The 19,425-nt window shown below is 36.3% G+C and overlaps 1 protein-coding gene across 6 annotated transcripts in view; it reads left to right on the top strand.

Moving 5' to 3' along the window:
- LOC118188464 (cell adhesion molecule Dscam1-like) overlaps positions 1–19,425 on the top strand; it is a 572,681-nt gene that overhangs the window by 226,437 nt on the left and 326,819 nt on the right. For all 6 annotated transcript variants that reach the window (XR_015041171.1, XR_015041170.1, XR_015041169.1 and 3 more), the window contains exon 9: positions 7,481–7,642. Coding sequence is in view for 3 of the 6 variants with exons in the window: in XM_085816872.1 (XP_085672998.1) it covers positions 7,481–7,642 (162 nt within the window). In the remaining 3 variants the exon portion in view is untranslated. The remainder of the gene's footprint in view (positions 1–7,480; positions 7,643–19,425) is intronic.

The raw sequence follows: 19,425 nt of genomic DNA, 5'->3' as shown, positions 1-19,425 counted from the left end.
GCCAACGCTAAAATCTCACGAAAGGAAGAAGCGCAGGAAAACGAGGTTGGGAAATAAAAGGGAGAAGAGGTTGGAAAAGAAGATTGAAAGGAAGAAGAGTTTCGGATATGCAAATGATTAGTATTTCAGTGCATTTAGACTCTGCAGGAGGGTGAAACGACATCTGAAGCATTACTTAAACGATACGCTGTGTAGTGGATTTCTCATTCGGTAAGCGATTTATAAGGTTAGAAAAAGCTCATAATAATGTGTTATGCCTCGCATAATAGAATAATGTGTTATGCCTCGCATAATAAGAAGAAATGGTTTCCAGTAAGAGTCGAAATTCTGTACTTATAGAGGCAACACAGACTATGCTTATAGAGGCAGGACACGAAAATTTATAGGAGTAGGGCTGTTGCCCATTCAGAGGGTAGACTATCATTGCCCGATATCGCCCGTCGCACAGGTCGACAACCAACCACTGTCAAGTAAATATTGAATCAACGGGTTGCTGAGGGTCGTACTGAACGACATGTAGGATATTAACACCCTCCCATGACTAACGCCCGAGAGGGCAGATATTGTGAGGTCAGACATGCAAAACTGTAGAACCACACCACGGACTATTAGTCAGGGAATGGGCATGTTTGCAGCACGCTCAGTATCCGCTGGTATAGTGCATTGATGTTTGCAGCAGCGTAGATTATCAGCACGACAACCATGACATCGGCTTTCCTTGACAATGCAACATCCAGAGAAACAACGAGAAAGCTGGATACAGGAGTGGCACAGTGCCGTCTTTTCAGACGCGTCCCGATGCTGTGTGCAGTATTAGGATGATCGTGTACATGTTTGGAGGCTCCGAGGAGACAGCACATCGCCTGCACGCATTCGATACCGGCACAGAGGCCCTGCATCTGATGTGATGGTTTAGGCAGGCATTGGGTTTTGTTTTGTTTTATACGGGCGCAGCCCTTCCGCCTTGTTTGTTGAACCGTATGAAGAAAAGCGGGCTCAACCCTTTCAACAACAAACGACACGAGACGGCCGTGTCAAAAAAAAAAATTTAGCAGCTTAACAGAAAGAAAAGAAAAGGTTAATATACTAAAAAGAATAACACGGCACATAAAAACACAAAAACACTTAAGCTGTCCCTGGACCTTTGCATATAAAGTCTTTCTCTCCCTTTAAGGTAGTTTCCATAAATTGAACGCTTTCAGTATGTTAGCTCGATCAATCAGAGATACCGATGACATGTTTATGAGAATTGATGACTTTCATAATGTCTTGTGCAAATTTTACTCCTTTTCTATAATTTTGAATCATTTCTCTTACACTTCCGATTCCATGTAAGGCTCTTACCCGCCCCCCGGTGAGTGTACAACTTTCAATAAAATGAATGCAGTCACCAGCAGTATCACATTTAAGGCATAAATTTACCCCCTGGAGGTGGAATCTCTGTAAGTACATAGGAAAGCGTCCATGCCCTGTTACTAATTGATTATAGTCTTTATCGCAAAACATAGGCATATTCTTCTTAATTATTATATTTAACAAGGCCTCTGATCTTCTAGGAGACACATTCCATTGATCAGACCAGGTTTTATACATGTGATCTTTCATTTTGCTAATTGTAACTTTTTTAGAATGTTGTAGATCACCTTCAGAGATCCCATTCCCCAGGGCAGCCTCCTTTGCCAGGGAATCCACCCTCTCATTCCCAATGATACCAATATGGGCCTTTAACCAATGAATATTGATTGACATTTTATATTTTAAATTCACATAATCATTTTTAATTTTATTCATGATATCATTTTTATGGTCCGGCCGAGAGAGGGCGACGAGTGCTGAATAGGCATCCGAGTATATATGAACTGTACATTTATTGATCAAATTGGATTTAATCCATTCCAAGGCTTTATAAATGGCGTATAGCTCTGATTGATAAACTGAATTATGTTTATCCAGTATGTATTTTTGATAATGGATCTCCAAACCATAAAAATATACTACAAACGCACATCCCACACCTCCCTCGAAACCGGACCCATCTGCATAGATTTCATATTCGCTGGTAAGCAATACATTGCAATCAAATAAAATACCATGTCTATGTCTTGGATGAATCGAATTATTGTCAATTTGGGAAAATGCGTTGCTTTCAACCTGGATTCCGTCCAGAATAAGAGAGCTTTCTATTGAATATTGTAATAGGAATTTATTGTAGAAAAATTTGTAATGAATGGAGAGAGGGGGAACCCCGGCCAAAATACATGCGACTTCAGATGAAACTGTTCTAAAGCATCTAGTGATAATCAGAAGCCATCCTCTTTGTATTGAATCAAGCTTAGTTCTCAACCTGACAAGCTCCCCTGCCCAGCGGCCCCAAGCTCCGATACCGTACATAATCTTAGGTATAATAACATTGTCATAGAGATTTTTCAGAATATCACTCTTGACCTGTAAAGTATTAACGTTAAATTGAGTCCTGTAGAAATTTAAGATCTTGTCGATTGCTCTATGGATATTCTTAAAATGTTCTATAAAAGTCAGTTTTTCATCCAGTGTGACACCCAGATATTTAATTGTACTATAAAATTTGATGTTTTTGCCAAGAAATTTAAGTCTTGGATTCCTTACTTTTTTCCCTTCTTTTGGGAAACAAATTCCACAAGTTTTATCCATGTTAAATAAAATATTTTCTTCTTTAGTCCAACTGTTTAGGACGCAACCCAATTTCCTGAAATGGGACTCAATTTTATCCAAAGAAACATCATAGATTAAAAATAATAAGTCGTCTGCGTAACAATAAGTGGAAATATTATGTATATTTACATCCTTGAGCAAATTATTTACAATAAGACCCCAGAACAGGGGAGCGCTACAGGAGCCCTGGGGACAACCTTTATTCATGGCATATTTAATGTTGAATTCTCCAAGTTCTTGTAGACCAAATACCTGTCTCTGAAGTAATCCTTGACTGTGTCAAACATTTGACTTGAAACATCAAGTTTCTTTAATGTGTACAAAACAGAAGACCATTTTACTGTGTCAAATGCACCCTGGACATCAAACGAGACCAGGGCCACATGATAAAGTGTTCGTTTACATCTTATTTCTTCAACTACTTTATAAAGCGCAAGATCTGCACTTCTGCCCTTACGAAAGCCATATTGAGAGTCTGAGATATAATTTTTGCTATAAATAACAAACTGAAGTCTATTAGTTATCAGTTTTTCAAGTAACTTACCCATAATATTCAGTAAACATATCGGTCTACATTTATCATTTGTTTTTGGTATAAGAATCAGCTCTCCAGTATTCCATGCCTTAGGAAATATATTCAGATTTAGACATTTATTGTAAAGAAATAGCAATAGGAAAGGGCAGGATGAATATAATGTCTTAACAATAGTAACCCCGATCCCGTCCGGCCCAGGGGCGATTTTTTCACGAAAAGAGGCAATAACAATATCAATTTCAGTGTATGTAAAGTCCTGTTCTTTATTAACCTGGGATTCGTGTAGAATACTTTCAAACTCAGTGTCACTAAAGTTTTCATCCAAATTCAATAGCCAGGCAGCCATTGGGTACACGACACGTGCATTTCTAGTTCGGATCGACCGTAATTTGAATGCAGATCGGTACATGTCTCACATCGTAGGCCCAGGGGTTCTGCCCTATCTTCGATGCCTGCCAAACGCCATCTTCCAACAAGATAATGCGAAATTATATGTTGCATGTCGTGTTCTGACCTTCCTCGATACACAGGGTATTCAATTTCTGACTCGGACTGCACGGTCTCCAGATCTGTAATCCACTAAAAACATCTGGTTGCTGATTGATGAGAGATTGGCCTGCCACCCCTCTTCAGCTAATACGGTTGATGAAGTGTGCCATAGACTTGAAGCAGCATGGAATGAGTTACCCATTTCTGCCATCTAAGACCAGTTCGACGCCATGCCTAGCCGGTTAAGGACCGTTATAGCTGCCAGGTAAGGCATCAGATTCTACTAATTTCGCACCCCTATAAACCACCTTAAAAATTTAATTATTTTGTCTTTATGTCATTATATTTATATACAATAAATATCTTTTTTGTATTTGCTTTCATTCATGGTGTTGCATTTTTAATTGCCAGCAATGTAACTCAGGATTGTTGGCCTTCGCCTCCAGATATCAGTTGAAAGCTGATAATAGCTTTGGTCGTTGGCTGTCTTCATCGGAAGCATTGTCATTGATCTGATATTTGCAGTTGATTCCTAAATCAGTGGGTCTTAGTTGGCGTAATGATCGAAGTTTCTGACATCCATCAAAACGACTGGACTTGCTGATATAGAGAATAAGGAAGGCAGATTGGTAAAATTGCTTCTGCGAGATTTATGAAAACAAGTTGATTTATTGGAGGGAGTCATCAGATTTTTCTTTCGACAACGATGAAATATCCAGCCGTGAATGCATTGGGCAGTCATCATACTTTAGCTTTTGAATGATGAGGATTTCGTTCGTTTACAGCATTCGACGTATGTCAAGAATTTGTCAGGCAGCTCCCCCCGAAGCCCTCAGACAAATGTGGATTTTTACGTTTTTTTTTTTTTTTTTTTTTTTTTTTTTTTTTTTTCGTTACTTATCACTTAATTAATAATTGAGAAAGTGAATTTTTTTAATGTTTAATTGACATGAGTCATTACTTAAATTAACAGAGGGGGGGAAATACCAATGTTTCTTAAAAGAAATTTCCATTGATTTAATGTGTTTTGAGTATTATATTAATCAATTTGATTAATTGCTAAATGTCAGAAGAGGAAACTATTGCTATTTTACTGGTGAGGGAAATTTATTTGCTCCTCTAATTTAGGTTTAGATGTGAGTTTTAATTCATGTGTAACTATTTAAAAGATAATTGTAAGGTGCAAATAATACTCATAAGGTGTTCATTATGTTTTTGGAGAGATTTCAATAATATTAAAAATCAGAAACTTCAGAAGTTTTAGTGTTCAGTGACAATTGTATAATTGTGGTAATTTGGGCAGAATATTGCTAATAGTTTTGAATGTCAAATGTAAAATTGTGAGTAAGTTTTAGATAATGTTTTTCTAGGGATAGTCTCGCAGGCTATCCAGATTTATAATATTATAGAAAATTTAATAAATGTATTTAATAATTTAATATTGTATGATTTATTTGAGATTTTATCTGGTGGTGGTCTACTGCAGGCTACTCATGTGATCCTTACGGAAAACATGTTTATTTGTTTTCAATTAAAATCTGTGTAGTAATGCTTTAAGGAGGTGTAGTTGCGAACTAAATTCATTAAAAAAAATATACGATCGGGTTATTATTTAAATTAATTGGTGCCCTGATTCTTACTTGTGTGGATATAGCTTTCCTTGGTACTTTGAGGTGTTCAGTGTTTATATTTAAATGAAAAGAGTTAGTGACTTTTTGAAGAGTTTAATAGTTGTACTGAAATTTATGTATTTTTAGGAAATTCAGTGGATTTCGTTTTATTTTAGGAGAGACAGCATTTTGATGAATTGGATACTGAAATGCATTTTCACATTTTGCATTTTGTTTGGATAAATTATCATTTGACTTTTTACACCAAAACACCAGGCAGGATATAATCTCTTTTCAGTATTGACTTAAAGCGTTTGAAATTTTAAAGGGTATCGTTTATTTTAAAATTTTTTATTATTTATATGATTTAGTTAACTTAAAATATTAGTTTTACAATCACTAATCTCTAGAGATTCTCTATGAGAGTTTTTTTTTTCTTTTGCCTGGCACCAGAAAGAGAGAAAGTTAAATAAATAAATCAGGAGTTAAGACTTAATTTAAGTTTAAGACTTAAGAAGGATCATTACGGTGGTAGATGTGTAATGGTTGTGGCAAGTATTTTGTTGGATGGCCGCACACCCGTGCATGTCTTTGACAAAGCTCTCAAACTGCTATAAGGTTTAGAGAGATCTTAGAGCCCTGTGTTCGAATTTTCAAAAGCACAGTTGGTCCTAGGTTTCGGTTAATGGAAAACAACGCTGGTCTTCAAAGACCTCAGCTAGTCGACGATTATCTAGATAAGAGAATATTTGCCGCATGTATTAGCCAGCCATATCTTCTAAACTTGAATCTAGCCTTATATAACATGTATGGGACGCTCTTGGGAAGACATGTTCATATCGCCATCCTTCTCCGAGTACCATCCTGAAGTTAAAATGTGCAGTGCTGTAGAAGTGGGATCGATTGCGATAGGGACTTCTCAACTGTCTCCTGTTCAGCATGCGCTCTCTCTGTGAGACCTTGTCGGGGGGGGATGGGAACCATACTTCATATTACTTTCATTTTCAGTTCGATATCGCAGCACTATGAGAATGTGTACACAAAATGGCTTTCAAATAGTGCACCTCTTTCTCTGTTATAAATTTTGTTCATTAGTTTTTCAGAAATTCAGTATAATGTACCAGTTCGCTTAACTTTGTACGCTATTGTGTATCTATGTAATCTTTTAAGTGTTCTGCATTAAACCAAATACAAATGCAAATACCAACTGACATAAATGTTTTGAAAATAGGTTACGAATAACTAAATAAGGAAAGAAAAGCTTTTATTCTGTGAAAATTTCGAGTACGATCCTATATTCTTTATGAAATGCATTAGGATTGAAGAAAATTTAATATAATTTACTTCAGTTGGACTTTGAAACGTTTCGAAATTATAGTTTGCCAGAAAGAAATGAAACATTTAAGAAAGGTTTAATAAAATTCCTCATAAGTTAAGGAATTTTTCCAAAATTAATGGCTGAATATGCCACCTTTCCAAGCGAAAGCGAAGATATATTAGACGACATATTTCAAATTTTAGATTTAATTTTTATAGGATTATTCTACCTCTTGATAAGATCCCTAAACTAATTTTAAGATATACGTACATTATAAATTGCAAAAGATGAGTTATTATCACAATCAGAAACAAAATATTAATTACCACCACAATCACAAAACCCCGTAAAATGTGCTTATATGTCATACTAATGTAAAGAAATATCACTTTTCGTCATGGCTAATTAGGCTGTAAGGCAAAGAACGCGAGAGCTATCTAAGGGAAAGGAGGCCTTTTTAAGGAAACTTGTTTGTATTCATGAAAAGCACTATGAGAAAAATCCCATGCAGCGAGCCCGTTTTACTTAGATGGAAACCTTGTTCGAACTACCAGTGTTCAATAGTCTTAAGAAATCCGGTACTTGCGAGGGCAAATTTTCTAACTTAATAAAACCTTTAGTAAATGAAAAAAACGCCCTACAACAAGCCGCTGGTATATTCACAGGATGACGCATAATTTCCATAAGAACTGGCAGCCACGAACATGTTAAACCAAGAGTAAGGTTATTCCAGAAGTTCTTGGTGATGACGTATGTTATTTGATCATACAAAAGAATCGCAAAACAAACAACTTAACGATTTCACATAGAAAATTGAATTTCTATATTTCTTTGCAGGAGGAATCATTCTTCCGCTCGATCACAGACATAAACTTAATTCTGCAGGTAGCTTAACTATTCATGATGTGCAGAAAGCAGCAGATGAAGGAAAGTACACATGCGTAGTTAGAAGTCCTGATGGTCTAACAGCATCAGGATCAACTTATGTATCCATTGTGGGTAAGTACTGATATGAATTAAATGTAAGATGACAAAAGTCATCTTCGCTTTATTTAGCTTTACATAAGTGGTAAACAAATCCAGAATTCACGTGTTTTAAGGCAAATATATAAGAATCGTAGTTTTGAGGTACACGGAAATGATGAAAAAAATAAAGTCTGGTAGATGTACTAAACGGAAAGCTACATCATCAAGTTTACGATTTAAAGATGCAAATCCTACTTCCTTTAAAAGCGAATAAGAATTACCGAAAAGCAACTGATTATTTATACAGCATTTAATTTAATATACCCTGAAAATTGCCGCTAAAAGCAAAATGGTTTGCTTTTATATTTTACAACTCTAGGCAATTTGGCTCTTGCGATACTCATTAAGCGCCAGTCGCCTGTTTGTTATGGCGCCAGGGAATTTCTATGCATCAAATAAATTTTATCTTTACTATATCCCAGGTTTAATAGAGATAAAAACAGTATAACATATGGAGGAAACAAATGCCAGGGATAATGGACACAGACGAATAAATATATCATTTATTGAATGCAGTACGAGAGCGTCGATGAAGTCTGCGTAAATAAACATAAATCTTTTTCCAATTACATGAATTTTGTTATCGGTGATCTCTTTACTGTAAGAAGAAAATGTAAAACGGAAATCTTTTCGGTAAATGATAGCAAAAATAAACTCATCTGGAAAGCAAATAGTGGTAGTGATTTGAAAATGATGAATTTAACGCTAAATGGACGGATATAAAATATTTGAAATTCAAAATATAATACATTCACATGCTACGTGAAACATTAAATGGATTATACTTAAACTGAAGAACTGAAATGTATTTAAACACGGAAATACTGAAATATTTATTTTAAGAATTATTGATTTGTTGTTTTTAAATAATGTTAGCCTTCGAAATGTGTGTAGTTAATTTAATGAATTTCGATTGATAAAATGGAAATTTTAAATGCTGAAATTAGTTTCTAAACTTCATGCGAAAATTTCATTTAGTCAATTATCAACCAGTGAAAGAAAAAAGGATGTTTTTAAAGCAAGATATTTCAATACAATAAATAAATCACTTTTCCCAGCGAACTGGTTTCCATAACGCCGCAAAATTTATCATTTATTTGATCATTTATTTGAAGGAAACATTTCAATTGCCTGAATAAGCATTTTAAACACAATAAAACATTTGAAGAAATTTGTCACTTGAAAAATGAGTTACAAATATTTCGTTTTCATACAGTTTTAAGTAAAACAAGCTTTCATGTGTTATAAATATTAAGAAAGAAACGCTATAGAAACAGCTTTTTACTGAACCAAATAAACCTATAATCCTATAATCAGCACATGATTCGATAAGAAATCATTGAAAATTTTCTTTAAATCGTTTAGTTAATTCTAAAGTCTGAGATTTCGCTCGCTTAACACCAGGGCTCATATAATATAAGAGTATAAAAATTGCAAAAGCAAATAAATTTCAATTTTCGCTTCTTCATATAAATAATGAAAAGACATGTTGCATGAGTACTAAAAAATTCTTAAACGCATTAAACGCTTCTTGAATATCAACATTCTTGAGTACCATCATCGTTTGTATTTATTACATATACCTAATGTGGTTAAACATTGTTCAACCACATCATTGTTCACTCTTGGACGTTTGCTTGTATATCCGTGGTCCAATTTAAGAAATAGATCTAATAAAGAAAAACGAATAAGAAAAACAGTTTTTGTAGACCCACCCCCACAAAAGTTTCCGTAGACACGTTAGTTACAGAAAATGTAAATTTTTACTATGGGATCAGACATATTCTAGTCATCATATATGTAAATTTTGAGGAAAAGTAAACCGAAATTCCTAAAAGTTTATTAATTTTCTGAATTTATACTTTAAAAAGATAGCTTATATGCAAGTAAATACTAATTTATAAGCTTTCGTGTTTTTAAATTATTGTTTCTAGAACTACCTTAAAATCCTAAATTTCATATTTAAAGAAATGTGTTTAACATAAGTCTTAAACTGATAGTCATTTCGCATAAAAGCTATTTAGGTCGCAATAAGACTTTTTTTTTTTTCAGTGCCAATTTTGCACGTCATCCCAAAGTAAGTAACGTTTTCAAAAAACAGCCATTCAAGAATTTATGTTTCGTAGATTTTTAATGAAGTATGTCACTTGACTAAATTCATTTTTAACTTTCAGAAAGTATGTACTCTGTTTTATATTTCTTTTATGCAGGTTGTTGCATTCTCTAGCCAGAATCCTTGATTCTTGATTCTTGAGCAAATTCAAACACACATCTTTTCTTAGCGTTCCTTTAGAGATGCGATATTCATAGCTGAACAAGAAATACATTTCATCCAGCAATAAAAGAGTGAAAAGAAAGACCCAATCTTAAATTAACGAACTACTAACCACAGCGGATTTCAGGAGCTCTTTATCAAGAAGTTACTATATACCTAGCGTATTCGGAAACTAAGTACCGTTTCATTCTAGCGCCGTCGCAGCGCTGCGGTAGGCGTCCCGCGCATGCGAACTAGTCTTTCGTTTTCACTGACTTTAAATTGTCGCCATTTTGGTTGCTCTATGTTGTGTTTTCAGTTTGCTGTGCACATTCAAAATGTTTAAGACAATTAGTTCTCCCGCTAACTGTGAGATTCGTGCCGTGATTAAATTTTTGAACACGAGGAATGTTAAACCGGTCGAAATTTATCGTCAAGTGACAGAAGTTTACGGTGAATATGCGATAAGTGATAGAATGGTGAGAAAGTGGGTAAGAATGTTTAATGCAGGTCGAACAAATGTCCACGCTGAGGCTCGGAGTGGTCGGCCTTCTGTTGTCACCGATGATTTGGTAAGGAAAGTTGATGAAGCAATTCATGAGAACAGACGCTTTACAATGACAACTCTTTCAGAGGCATTTCCACAAATTTCACGTACTGTTTTGTTCGAAATTGTGTCTGACCGCTTGAATTATCGCAAACTGTGTTCCCGATGGGTTCCAACAATGCTCACTGATGTTCACAAAACAAAGCGACTTGGTAGTGCCCTGACACTTCTCACGCGATACAGTGATGAGGGAGAAAACTTTTTAAACCGAATTGTTACAGGTGATGAAACTTGGGTGTGTCATTTCACACCAGAATCGAAACAACAATCGATGGAGTGGAGACACACTCATTCTCCGAAAAAACAAAAGTTCAAAGTGACAATGTCATCACAAAAAATCATGTGCACTGTCTTCTGGGATAGGAAAGGCGTTTTGCTTACTGAATTTCTTCCCAGAGGTGAAACGATTAATGCGGCACGATATTGTGAGACTTTAACAAAACTAAGGCGTGTCATTCAAAACAAACGAAGAGGAATGCTCAGTAAAGGAATTGTGTTGCTCCATGACAATGCTCAGCCCCATACTGCTGGTGTCACTCAATCGTTAATTCGACAGTTTCATTGGGAGCAGTTCGATCACCCGCCGTGCAGCTCAGACTTGTCGCCGTCCGACTATCACTTGTTCCTGCGCATGAAGCGCGAGCTTGGTGGCAAGCGCTTTGGATCTGACGATGACACGAAAAATGCTGTGGAGTCGTGGTTATCGAAACTGGTGGGAAGTTTCTTTGACGATGGTATACAAAAACTGGTCACCCGCTATGACAAGTGTTTGATCATTGGCGGAAACTATGTTGAAAAATAGTTTAAGACATGTATTTTCATGTAAAAATAAAATTGGATTCGAAAAATTTGTTTTACTATTTTTTTTTTCCAAAACGGTACTTAGTTTCCGAATTATTAGATATAAATATGTCGTGCTGCCCATGGATGTGATACCCAAATATTTGTTTCATTTGCTTTTGTGTGGAAGTGGGGAATTAAAAGACGCATAAGCAACATGTTAAACGTGTGCTGAATTAGGATTCCGAAAGGTGTAGAAAGAAAATAGCAAAAACTGAGAAATGTTGCTTTTATACTCATAACAAGAAATGGAAAACGGATTCCTTAAATTAATTAATTAAATAATAAACCAGCTAAGAGCTGCGTTACTAAGCAAACAAAAACCTGTCTTAAATCAACAAGACAGCTTGACTAAAGAGTTTATTGATGGTATGAAAAATACTGCAAGAGGGATTTATAATATCTTTAAGTATAAAAGGACAAAACGAAAATCTATATTGAAAGATAAAAAGTAAGATATTGGTTTCATCCGAGCTTTTTAGTTAAGTGATAAGTAAAATTAGCTTCCTTTTTATCCGGGAAAGTAAACTCTTGCTCTGCAGCCCAAAACATATTCTGTGCAACAATATCAGTACTTCAAATAAGTACATAAAGATAACAGGAAAACGAGCTTGAATAACTCAGAAGCATAAGTGCAAAAAGGTAAGCAAAGGTAAAAAGTAAGCAAAAACATGAATGGTCGGTCTAAATACGTAAAAATGACGATAAGTAAGGGAATCAATCAGCCTAGGCTCTTCTCAATGTAACAGAGACTTATGACATGATTTGAATTACACACCTAAGATATGTATTTAATAGGTTAAGCATAAAGAGGTACAGTGAGGATAGGATATGTTTTGGATATGGTGGTGAGTGGTGACAAATCGGATATTTAGTCAATTCATAGCAAATTGGATATAATCAGACCATCCATAACATCACATCTCCTTGGTGCACAAAAAACAGGCTATCACAATCAGCATACATATAACATCATTGACTGTGCTATAATAATGTTTAAGATTATCATTTAATAATAATATTTAAGATACATAATTATGTAAAGAAACCAAGGAGTAAACCTTAAAAAATACATTTTTAATTGAAAAATGCTTTATAAATATTTCCATACTAATGATAAAACTATATGCTTCTTTACAGTATTAGAATAGTAACACTTTTCGGATGGTATAAAAAATGTAATAATACATGTACAAAAATTAATTTCTAATACTAAGTTAAATGTCATAATACTCTGTCTAAGTACCTGGAGTACGTACAAATGCCATATGTATTACTAATCTGTCTAAGTACCTGGATTAAGTATAAATGCTGTGTCAAATATAATTCATTTACTTATTCCTTAAAATAAGAATACAATTTATAATTTAATTTTGTTTTAGGATATCGTATGCATAAAAATGCTAGCGCATTTTTTTCTTTACAGCTAAGTATGTTAAAATTATATATATATTATTTTTTCCCAAATGCTAACCAAATAAATTATTAATTAAAATTAATTCTAAACTGAAATCTTGCTAACCAATTTTATTATTGCTTTTTTGGTCTTAAAATGATATATGCAAGGAATAAGGAGTGTATTTATAATTTGTGTAGGATACAACAGTGATTTTTCAATACATTTTAGCTAATAATTATATTGGACTAGAAAAATGAGGATCTTCAGGAATGATCAAATGTTTAAACGGGGTGTTCCTCTACAGTGTATTTCACAAAATCTGATCATACTCGCCAAACCTAGGCCATAAAATTAGACTTCATAATATTTATAAACATATGCTTTCCGCAGTTTTTAAGAATATTTTTTATGCATTTGAAATGAATAATAATAAAATTAGGCATATAATTTCCCGAATTTACAAAACTTTCATATGTTCCAATGTTTAGTAAAATAGTCGCAATCATAAGTTGATTATTTAAGTTAAATATGCTACGATATTAAAATTTACATATTCATTGATTCTACAAGCGTGTTTCAAATAACGCTGTAAAATGTTAATGATTCCGACTTGAACAAGTATGAGAACTCTGCAGAAAGGCACTTAACTGGAAGCATTGCTTTAGAAAAATTTGAGCATTATCAAATTTGATTATCCGAAATTGTTTATGTCTGTTTTCGTTTTGCATTTTCTTCATTGTGCTAATAGGAGAGTGGATATCTATAATATTTCCTGTAAAACTATGAGGATCGTAGATAAATTTGTTACGTTTCTATGTTTCTATAAAGCTATAAATGAAGGCTTAAAGCGACTGCCTATTGAAACTTTGTTCAATATATATTACCCAGGTGACAGGTGACAGGTGACGGAGGACGGGAACGCCTGGCGTCTAACAGAGGTAAACAGGCATATGTCCCACACCCTCCCCTATCCAGACGCAACAACTCCCTGTGGCCCCATAAGGGCGCACCGGGAGTTTATCGATACTTCAACATAAATTACTACTTACTCATAAATTACTGCCTACTGATAACATATAAATTCTGCTTTTTCGTAAATTATCGCATACACATAAGTTACTGCTTGTGCTTGTACCTGAATTACTGCTTACACATAAATTACTGCTTACACATGAAATATTGCTTACACATGAAATACTGCTTACATTAATATGACTACATTAATATGGTGCATTAATATGATGCTCAGTTACATATACATGCTACATTACACGTTAATTTGATACATAATTACACATTAATATGATACAAATACTGAAAAATACTGCTTACACATTAATATGATACACAATTGCGTAATACATTGTACATATGGCAACATTCAGATCGCAGTTCACTCATATTGGGTTATTCAGTGCGGAGTATGAAACAAAATGCTGTTTCAGTTAAAGAATATACTACATAGTTGCAATGCACCGTTGCGTTACACACATATACTGTTGCACTATACATAACTGCTACTTTACACATAAGTTACTGCCTGCTGATGACACATAAATTATTACTTATATAAGTTACTGCTTGCACTTAAAATTCTGGTTACACATTAATATGATACATTATTACATATAGCATTGTACATATAGCAACATTCGGATCACAGTTTACACGTATTTGGTTATTCAGTGCGGAGTATGAAACAGCATGCTGTTTCAGTCAGGGGTTATATTACATAGCTGCATTGTGCATAGTTGCGTTATACCATTGCATTACATACATATTCTGTTGCATTGTACATAAATTACTACGTACTCATGAATTGCTGCTTACTGATGATACATAAGTTCCTGCTTACACATAAGTTACTGCTTACAGACAAGTATGATACATAAATACTCATAAATTACTCCTTACACATAAGTTACTGCTTGCATATAAAATACTGCTGCACATTATGTTAAATAGATACTCATTAATTACTGCTTACACATAAGCTGCTTGCACATGATTTGCTGCTTGCACAGAAGATACTACTTACATATTAATATGATACATGATTACATATACACATTACCTTACACATTAATATACTTACGTATGCACATAAATATATGCATTATATTACACATTATTACTCCTAAATTACTGTTTATACATAAATTACTACTTACACATGAATTAATGCTTGTACATAGAATGCTACTTACACTTTAAATGATACATAATTATACTCATTACATTACACATTAATATGATACATGATAACACATTAATATAATTCAAATACTGCTTACACATTAATATGATACATTACTGCCTACGCATAAGTTACTGCTTGCACCTTGTTACTGCTTATGCATAAATTACATGTATAAGATTACATACATATTTAGTTGCACTGTACGTAAATTACTACGTACACAGGAATTGCTGCCTACTGATGATGCATAAGTTCTTGCTTACGCATAAGTTACTGTTTACATATTAAATACTGCTTACACATTAGTATGACACATAAATACTCATAAATTACTCCTTACACATAAGTTACTGCTTACACATTAGTATGATACAAAAATACTCATTAATTACTGCTTGCACGTAAGTTACTGCTCACACATATTCCTGCTTACACATGATTTGCTGCTTGTACAGACAATACTGCTTACATATTAATATGATACATAATTACATATACCCATTACCTTACACATTAATATACTTAAACATATGCATTATATTACATATTATTACTCATAAATTACTGCTTACACTTGGGTTAGAGCTTGCACATAAAATACTACTTATACATCAATATGATACATAATTACATACACATTATATACATACATTATTACATATACACATTACACATTAATATGATACATAATTAAGCACACACATTTGAAATACATGACAAATAAATATACATAGAGAAAACACAGTTCAACACAAAATATACAAAACATAACAGTACAATGATACAAAGTACACACAATACGACATTAAACAGCATAAAACATATATAAACATTACGTTAAACACACACATTGCATTAAACACATAAAACTACTTATAAGGTGCACAGTTATAGTGGCAGTTCAGTATAGTTTCAGGAAAAGTACTTTACAGTGGCAGTACTAGGCACATTGCACAGAATGTACGCAATACCCACAAGTGAAATACTAGCGGTATACAGCATGCAGTATGTGTTGTTGCACAGTTTGTTAAGGCAGAATGCAGTCACTGAGATCATTATGAATAGCACTGTTTTATAATGGGAGGCAAAGGTCTTGGCCGTAGGCCTTAATGGTGTTAACGATTTTGCACACTGTGTTGATTGCCGCTTTATTTTTAAGGATAAACTTGTGGAAGGCAGGTATGTTCGTGGGTTCCGGGAAATGGTACTGTTCTGTGAGTGGGCACCGGAAGATATAGTGATCGGGTGTCCCCTCTTCCCCGCATACACAGCGATCTGTATTAGAAATATTGCGTCTGTTGAAGTAGTCCGGGAAGGGACCGTGCCCAGTTACAAAGTTAGTAAGTGGAGCGTTTGCTATGAGTCTCTTCGTTGTCACCATCGGTAGAAAGCCATACACTCTTCTTCCTGTGTTTCCATGTTCCCATACTCTTTGCCACCACTGGACTGCTACGCCTTTCAGCAGTCTTTTAAGATGGGAAGGTGGCGCCGGAACAGCGATGGGACGTGCGTTGATGTTTGAGGCTGCCTCTTTGGCGAGCACGTCCGCTGCCTCATTACCTGCATTGCCTTCATGAGCTTTCACCCACGTCATGTCCACGTGTACCTGTGGGTTATCTTTTAAGAGTTTTTGAAGGCGGATGATCAACGGGGAAACATGGTTGTGTTTGCTTAGGGCCAGCAAGGCAGACATACTATCCGTATAGAGATAAGCTTTTGAGATTTTTCGGCTTATTAGATATTCAACAGCAGCTGTAATTGCTATCACTTCTGCCTGAAAGACGCTTTTGCTGTCACCTAGGTGGCCTTTCCAATGATGTAATTCTTGGCCTTGCCAACAGTGCAGGAAAGCACTGCCAACGCCTCCAGCATGTTTAGAACCATCAGTGTAAAGTGTATGGTTGCTGATGTGCTGTATTTCCTTGTTGGGCTGTTGCATGATGTGGGTGTGGACCCCTAGTCCTTTATGCGCTGGATGTGTGTGCAGCGGTGTCTTGGGGTGCTCATAAAGTGCTGGACTGTAGAGAGTACCTGCGAAGGAGGCGTCTTTCCTCAAGTGAAGGACTCTCGTATATGTCGCCTCTAGCTCGGCCTGGATGTGTAGAGGGACTATACCTGCTAGAGTAAGGGCGGAGCTCGTGGCTGTTGTGCAGTATGCCCTGCAGATGCTTATGACAAAAGGGCGTTGGAGTGATGTTAACTGCTTGATTTTCCTCGTTGTCATCGGTTGAGCCCAGATTGCAGCTGCGTACAGCGCAATCTTTTCCACCACCGTGCTATAAAGCACTTTTTGAATGTGGGGATTTAGTCCCCAATTCCTTCCTTGAAATTTCCGTGTCATTCTGGCTATAGCGGAGGTTTTTGCTCTCTGTTGCTGCAAATGTGGCACCCATGTTAAGCCAGAGTCCCAGACCACTCCTAGATACTTCTGTGTATCCGTGAATTTAATGTTGCGGCCAAGTAATCGGATACAGGGACGACGTACAGGCCTCGTGCCCGGTCTCGGGATGAGGAGTGCAGAAGACTTGGTGATAGAAATCCTCAGCTTAAGGTCTTCGCATAGGCTTGCGAACTTGGCGCACGCTTCGCTGCCATTGGCTTCAATTTCGTCTCGTGTGCGACCTTTAACAAGGAGAGCCGCGTCATCAGCATATGCAATGATAGTTGTGTGATCAGGCCACGTCGCTTCAAGGATTTTGTTAAATGTCAGGTTCCAGAGCAAAGGCCCTGCACAGGACCCTTGTGGGCAGCCTCTGACTTGAGTCTTAGTAACAATGCCATTATTGCTTGCCATAAGTAATTGCCTATCTGTGAGATAACTCTCAAAGACTTGGTAGATGTTCTCCGGGCATTGCGCCTCTCTGAGGGCCTGCTTGATGGCGGACCACCAAAGGGTGTCGAAAGCGCTCTGGAGGTCTATTGAGATGAATGCAGTCTGAAGATTCTGTGAGCGATTAAGCTGGACTTCATCATATATTCGTTGAAGGGCATGTGTGGTTGAGCAACCTGAACGGAAGCCATATTGCTTGGGACTGAGGAAGTTGTTTTTGTGAATATGATACTTCAGCCTGTTAACTATGATCTTTCCATAGATCTTACCCAAAGCTGAAAGGAGACAGATCGGACGAAAGGAGCAGGGATCTATTGGGTTCTTATCTTTTTTGAGAAAAAGTACCACGTGTCCCTTCTTGAAAGCTTATGGAAATACTCTGTGGTGCAGGAGTTTATTGAAGTAGAGGCGAAAGAAGGTGGGCCGTGCTCGGGAGGCGACCTTTAAGATTGCATAATCAAGTCCGTCCGGACCCGGTGCCTTCTTCAGTGGTAGATGGCGGAAGATGTGAGTGATTTCCTGCATTGTATTGGGGACATCTTCTGGCGTTCTTGGGATCTCTGTGGCGTTTCTCAAAAGTCGCTGGGCTGTCGTGTCATCCTGTTCTGGATCCGCTGGGAAAATTGCATCAAGCAGTGCTGTGGCCGTGGACCCTGATAAGTCAATTGTTTGTGGTAGATTACCTGGCTGCACTGGCACTTGTGCCGGCTGGAAGATTTTCGGCGTGGCCAGTTTATGCAGGATTCCGTAAGGATTGCTATTGCTGGTACAAAAATTGCGCCAGCTTTTGATTTTGGCTTCTAGAATTGCTTTTTTATAAGTAGCCCGTGCTTGTCGGAATGCAGTTAGCAACCTTTCTGTTTCTGTGTCGTCTACAGCCGTTCGGAGACGGCGACGTAACGCTCTGCACCTTTAGCGCATTTGTCTCAGCTGCCTAGTCCACCACGTAATGCCTTGCAGTTTCTTGGCAGTCCTGATTGGTAGAATTCGCTTATATTACCCAGGGTAGGCGGTGAGGACGCCTCTTTGCTTACTGCCCCTTCTACTTGCTTAATTGCTCAAAGTAGAGTCCAATGAAGGAAACCACTGGCGGTACATTTCTTAAGAGACACTGCTAGCTCAATAAATACAGGTGATTTAAATAATAAAATGTTAATTCACATGTCAAAGATCTCTTTGTACACAGCATTTCTTGTGTAGATCTTTTCATCATTTGTAAGTTCGCCTTGCAGAGGACCATCAATTATTTTTAATTTTATGTCCGTTCTTTCACGAACTCTTGAACAGGCAACATAAAGTTGACTGTGTCCAAATGCAGGATCAGGTAAAAAAATGCCAACACCCTTAAGCGTTTGGCCCTGAGACTTATAGCAAAGGCAAGTTTTACAGGAAACTGTCTACTTCTCAATTGAAACGGCAACCTTGTGCCGTGGCAACTTCACTCCTAGTACAGTTACGCAAGCAACTAATAAACTATCAGTGACAAACAGACACTTAAGCCGCTACTAAATATGATATTAGTTAAAAACGATACTAAATATGAAGACGTTATAAGATACAGTGACAAGTGAAACACTTGGACATTTGTAACACTACTTATCTGAGTCAAATCTCTCTCCATAAATC

The sequence above is a fragment of the Stegodyphus dumicola genome, chromosome 5 (assembly GCF_044657685.1).
Source record: "Stegodyphus dumicola isolate Sdum_Otavi_A_Nest chromosome 5, ASM4465768v1".
Taxonomy (NCBI): Eukaryota; Metazoa; Arthropoda; class Arachnida; order Araneae; family Eresidae; genus Stegodyphus; species Stegodyphus dumicola.
Note: the sequence above shows the minus strand (reverse complement) of the source record. Positions and strands in the feature narration are given on the sequence as shown.